General features: G+C 42.6%; 2 protein-coding genes across 3 annotated transcripts in view; one reads left to right on the forward strand and one right to left on the reverse strand.

Annotated features, from left to right (window-relative positions):
- ero1b (endoplasmic reticulum oxidoreductase 1 beta) overlaps positions 1 to 735 on the reverse strand; it is a 34,428-nt gene extending 33,693 nt beyond the window's left edge. The window contains exon 1 of one of the 2 annotated variants that reach the window (XM_038734040.1): positions 241 to 734. In XM_038734040.1, the coding sequence (XP_038589968.1) occupies positions 241 to 408 (168 nt within the window). In that variant the 5' untranslated portion in view covers positions 409 to 734. Of the gene's footprint in view, positions 1 to 240 lie in introns of both variants that reach the window. The other variant, XM_038734032.1, reaches the window with a different exon arrangement.
- Positions 736 to 1,666: 931 nt separating this feature from the next.
- LOC119914629 (E3 ubiquitin-protein ligase TRIM39-like) lies at positions 1,667 to 4,536 on the forward strand. The gene is made up of 2 exons (XM_038734059.1): positions 1,667 to 1,818; positions 1,930 to 4,536. The coding sequence occupies exon 2, from the start codon at positions 1,939 to 1,941 to the stop codon at positions 3,556 to 3,558; it is 1,620 nt and encodes a 539-aa protein (XP_038589987.1). The 5' UTR covers positions 1,667 to 1,818; positions 1,930 to 1,938; the 3' UTR covers positions 3,559 to 4,536.
- The last annotated feature ends 1,464 nt before the right edge of the window (positions 4,537 to 6,000 follow it).

Consider the following 6,000-nt stretch of genomic DNA (forward strand, 5'->3'; position numbering starts at 1 on the left):
ATAAAGACGGGATTATTTAAGGGGGCGTTCCAGTTGGATTTTCTGACTTCGAACAAATTCCCGACTTCCCATGTGATGTGGAACGCACCATAAGATGACAGTAGAAAATGCTAGAAGATTTCCTGAACATTAAATAACTGTTAAAGCTTTACATTCAATTACAAACCCCGTCAATAAAATACAATAAAAACATGGTGTCGACTTTAAAAAGTTACAAAACACAGTGTGGAGGTGACTTACATGGCAGAAGCAGCTCTGGTCCTGGCTGTCCGCTGCTGCTGCGCTCGGATGCTCACTGTGCTGCGTTTGAGGCTTCGCGTTGTTTTGTTGAAACCAACCCAGAACAAAGTTCCCAAAGAACCAGGCTAACAGCAAAACACCGAACGCTTGCGCGGTTACTTTCCACATCACTCACTGTGCTGGCGGTGCGGCGGCGGTAGAGGAAATAAAAATAAAAATAAAAACAACGACAATACAGTTGGAGCTCTGCAGTCTCGGCTTGTCCTGTTGGTAGCTTCGAGCTTGAAGTTAGCATCCGCAGGCTAACAGTGGCTATTAAAACCAGAGCGGGTTGGTGAGCTGAGCAGCCCGATGTCTGGAGACCCTTACACAGACATTTAGACCTCTAACTCCCCTAAAAGAACTGGGATCATCGTTTTAAGATGGTACATGACTCGAGAAGTTATTGTCCACCAGCCTTCCCTTTTAGTTTGTTTCAAGTTAGCGAAACAACGAGTTTTACTTCCGGTTGAAATATTTCAGAATAAAACACCTGAGCTCTGTTAATGATAAAATCAGTTAAACTCATCAGTTCCAATATAATTAAAGTATCCCAAAACACAAAACACTCCATGTTCAGGACAACTTTATAATAATAACGATAGTATTCATTGTCGTGGATATTGATCTATTTCATTGGGGAGATTTGAGCAAATAAATTCATTACAAATCATTGTCTTTTGATAGATTTATTGCAGGAGATAAAACAGAGAAGAAAACAAAACTTCAGCTCTGTCAGACATCTGGCCCAGAGCAGAGGACAGATTTCACATTTAAAGCAGGGAAACTACTCCCTCACACAATTCAATTTTCAATTCAATTTTCACAGTGGCCTTAAAAACTCCACAACCCATTGGAATGGAGAGGCAAAAAAACAGATGTTCATACACAAACCTTGAACATGACAATGAGTTCACTGTACTCCAATGGCCTCCAAGGTACCCAGATCTCATTCCATTAAGGCACCTTTGGGATGTGGCGGAACGGGAGATTTGCATCGTGCATGTGCAGCCAACAAATCTGCAGCAACTGTGTGATGCTACCCTTTCAATATGGACCAAAGTCTCTGAGGAATGTTTCCAACACCTTGTTTGAAATTATGCTATGAAGAATTAAGGCAGTGGCCAGTGACTGTATCTTGGAGCTTTTTCTCTGATCCACATTCGGGAGACTTAAATTACCCTTATTTAAGATAATTTAGAGATCAGAGTAAGACATAAATGAGATCATATGTGTTTGTTTTTCCTGAATTGAATTTGATAAGTAGGAGAAAAGGCCTTTAGTCTTAACTTAGAAGTAAAAGTAGCTCATTGTCTAGGAGAAATGAAAGAAACAAGAGATCTCTATTTTGATTTTGCATTCCTATGGGAGGAGCTGCAGAAAGAGGAGGCGGAGTGACACTGGCAAGGGGAGAGCTTCAACGTCACACTCCAGAAATGAAACTTTGAGTTCAGACCGACAGCAGAGCAGAGTGTTTCTGTCTAAAAGAATATAGAAGTGAGTTCTTCAGGTCTTTCTCAACAAGTGACTCAAATACTGGTGAGTGCAGCTGATCATATTTACTGCGTTTCAACAACCAGCATTAACTCAAACTTACAGCTCTAGTCAAACAGACAAAAAGTGTTATAATACTTTGACTTTTGTTTTCAGAGTGTAGATATGTCTGCAGCCAGAAATCTGCAATCTGAGTATCAGTTCCTTTGCTCCATTTGTCTGGATGTGTTCACCGATCCTGTCAGCACACCATGTGGACACAACTTCTGCAAAAACTGCATCAGACAAAACTGGACTGTTACTGTCCAATGCCAGTGTCCTATGTGTAAAGAAACGTTTAACCCAAGGCCTTATTTGAGGGTCAATACTTTCATCTCTGAAATGGTTGCTGAGTTCAGACGGTCAGCTCAACATCAGCAAGTTGCCAAACCAGGTGAAGTTCCCTGTGACATCTGCACTGGAACCAAACTGAAGGCCCTGAAGTCCTGCCTGGTGTGTCTGGTCTCCTACTGTGAGACTCACCTGGAGCCTCATCTGACAGCTTCAGGCCTGAAAAGACATCAGCTGATCGACCCTGTGGAGAACCTGGAAGGCAGGATGTGTACGAAGCACGATAAACCTCTGGAGCTGTTCTGTAAGACCGACCAGACATGTGTCTGCATGCACTGTCCTGCTTTGAACCACAAGATGCACGATGTTGTTTCTTTGAAGGAAGAAAGTGAAGGAAAGAAGGCCGAGCTGGGGAAGACAGAGGCTGAAATTCAGCAGATGATCCAGACAAAACGACAGAAGCTCCAGGAGATCAAACACTCTGTCAAGCTCAGCAAGGAAGATGCAGACAGAGAGAAAGCAGAAGGTGTTCTTGTCTTCAATTTTCTGATGGTGTCAGTTCAGAGAGGCCTGAAGGAGCTCATCGACACCATCGAAGAGAAGCAGAGAACAACAGAGAAACAGGCTAAAGGCTTCGTCAAAGAGCTGGAACAGGAAATCTCTGAGCTGATGAAGAGAAGGACTGAGGTGGAGCAGCTCTCACGCTCTGAAGACCACCTCCATCTTCTCCAAAGCTTCCCCTCTCTGAAGGATGCCCCACCCACCAAGGACTGGACAGGGGTCAGCGTCCGTGCACCATCATATGAGGGGACTGTGGTGAGAGCTGTGGCTCAGCTGGAAGAGACGCTCAGTAAAGAGATGAAGAAGCTGTTTGAGTCTGAGCTGAAGAGGGTCCAGCAGTATGCAGTGGATGTGACTCTTGATCCTGATACAGCACATCCTGAACTCATCTTGTCTGAAGATGAGAAACAAGTGAATCATGGCCATGTTCGGAAGACTGCTCCGAAAAAAACTGGGAGATTTTCTCATTATAATTTTGTTTTAGGAAAGCAGAGTTTCTCTTCAGGAAGATTTTACTTTGAGGTTCAGGTTAAAGACAAGACTAAATGGAATCTAGGAGTGGCCAGAGAGTCGATCAACAGGAAGGGAGAAATCACAATGAGCCCTAATGAGGGTTACTGGACTATATGGCTGAGGAATAGAAACGAGTACAGAGCTCTTGTTGGCCCGTCAGTCCGTCTCTCTCTGAAGTCTCGGCCTCAGAAGGTGGGGGTGTTTGTGGATTATGAGGAGGGTCTGGTCTCCTTTTATGACGTAGATACTGCAGCTCTTATCTACTCCTTTACTGGCTGCTGCTTCACTGAAAAACTCCTCCCCTTTTTCAGCCCCTGTAGAAATGACGGTGGTACAAACTCTACCCCTCTGATCATCTCTCCTGTCAGTCTAACTGCCTGATCTTGCCAACAAATACTTTATAAAATGACATTAAGATTTTACGTCCTATTTTTTCCCATACTGTGTAAATATATGCCAGACTAAGTACTGACACAGCAGTTAAAACTAAGGGTGTTCAATGTTTGGTTTGTAAGAAACATTGAGAGACTGATTATTGTTTAAATAAGATTAATTATCATTTAAGGTCACAAATATACATATTCAGTGGTTAAGTTCAGTGTAAATTTGTTTTCTTCCGAATGTGTCTGGTTGTTCTTTCATCAGTTATTATACATTTGCTTAATTTTACATTTGCTGTCTTTTTACTGTTTCAACCCCCCCCCCAACAAAACTATTGATTAATTAATTTTTCATGCATGCCACACCCAGTGATGGCTCCATCTTGAGAAACCCATGAGGGGAGAAATTGTTTAAGACCACAGAACTTAGAATCCCAATGGCTTATTCCTCCAATAGCCATTGGTCGTTTGGTTAACTTCTTCATCACCCAATTAGGAAGGGTGTACCTTTATTTTTCTACATTACTTTTGGTCAAACAAAAGAGTGCTGATCCCAGACGTGAAACCCCCTTTGATCTATAGGAACAAACAGTCTTTTCTCTAAACTAGTCATACAGAACAACAGGGGTTGTCTCCAAATCGGTCGACACCCAATCTTTGATGTCTATTAAACAGTTAAACAAATGAATTCTTCTGGCACTAAACAAAGAGGTGTCAGTTTTATTCACATTACAAAGAGGAGATAAACAATGGTTTAATTGACATTCTGATGCAATTGTCTGGCCTATAATCCAGCAGGTTACATTTTTGGAACACAAAGAACACTGAAAATACCTTTGGTAAGAAATATCAGCATTGTTGTAATTTTTCAAACTCTACAATACCAAGTATGCCCAACTGAATTTGTTGGAAATGTGTTGGAGATGTTCAATATATCTACTTTCTTTATTGTTCATTAAACGTTGTTTGTAGTAGTATGTCCTCGTATCCCTGTGCCTAACTGTTCCTGAAGAACCGGTAACACCATGTGAGGGTGAAACGCCAGGAGGAAGTTAAGGCTCCTCCTGTGGTCCCATCCACATGATCTCCGTCCACACCAGCGTTTTAGCTGCATCTCAGATTTGATCTCCGTCTATATTAAAACAACTGATAACACACAACTAGTGGCCGTTCACGTAGACCAGGCAGGCGCGTAAACACGAAGCAGCAGATGGACTATTCCGTAGTTACAGAAGATTGGCGAAAGAAGATGAAGAACCACACCAGATTTTATTTTGCATGGACCAATAACGAGCTGGGACTGTTACTGAATGTAACACGAGAGTTAAAAGACTTTGTGGCAGACGGGAGGTGCAAACGTAGCAAAAGGTCTCTGTTTTAAAACCAAAACGCAGTAGTGTGGATGGGGCCTGTGTAAAATATGTAGTTAGCAGAACACTGTATGAAAACTGTGTGAGCTTGCCAAACCCTCGAGGCTGCTAAGAGAGAAGTGCGTGTGTGTAAAGTGCAATTTATACTGTACTTCTGTGTCAAATTGACGGCGTAGGTGACGGCGTAGGTGACGGCGTAGGCTACGGAGCTACGCAGAGGCTGCGCAGAGGCTGCGCAGAGGCTACGCAGAGGCTGACGTGCACCTCTTTCAAAATGTAACTACACGTGGAGTCGACGCAGACCGTAAGCTCTGTGATTGGTCAGCTGGGTAGCCTCGCAATGCCTCCGAGCCAACCGGAAGTACCCTGCGCTTTAAACTAACATCTACTAGCAGCCAAAACGGCAGCTATAACACAGTGAATCAATATATTTGACCGTCGCAACCTTAGCAAAATGACATCAGAATGTGATCCATTCAGTCGGTAACATTTGAAAACGCTACACCAGCAGCACATATACAAATTTACCCCCCTTTACATTAGCGGAGCGCTAAACCGGAAGTTAGCCTGCTTGGCTAGCAAAAGTCAACACAGTGGACACTGTAGCGCTACTGCCGACTAGCGTTTGGGGGTGTAATTGCAGAATGACGGACAGACCTACACACAAGTATAAATGCATGGCTACATGTGTAGCCTACGGCGTAGGTACGCAGGTAGACCCTACACAGGAGTTTAAATGGGGCTTAAGATGGGGAGGATGAGTGTGAATCACCCCCTCCCAACAGGTTGTGAAACTGTGTGACAAGTAGCATGTGACAGAATAAATTAAAATTAATTTTGAGGTGAATTAATTAATTTGAAAAGCTAATTTAACTTCAATGTTAATATAGTACTAGAATATTACATTTTCAGGACATCATTTGATTTATTATAGTTAATGTTTATAATCGAACGTATATTAAGTGGTTACTGTTTCAAACTATACAGTAAGTAGCCTAATAAGAAGAAGTTGAATGCAGATAGATAATACTGATCCTTGTCTGTGCGGGTTGATTGGTCACTGATGTGTTGGT

This window comes from Micropterus salmoides, unplaced genomic scaffold (genome assembly GCF_014851395.1).
Source record: "Micropterus salmoides isolate LMB-PRFRI ecotype aquatic unplaced genomic scaffold, ASM1485139v1 Ms_hic_scaffold_1, whole genome shotgun sequence".
NCBI classification, from domain to species: domain Eukaryota; kingdom Metazoa; phylum Chordata; class Actinopteri; order Centrarchiformes; family Centrarchidae; genus Micropterus; species Micropterus salmoides.

What these genes read in the sequence shown, in the direction of transcription:
- LOC119914629 (XM_038734059.1), top strand. Translation starts at nt 1,939, where the DNA reads ATGTCTGCAGCCAGAAATCTGCAATCTGAGTATCAGTTCCTTTGCTCC.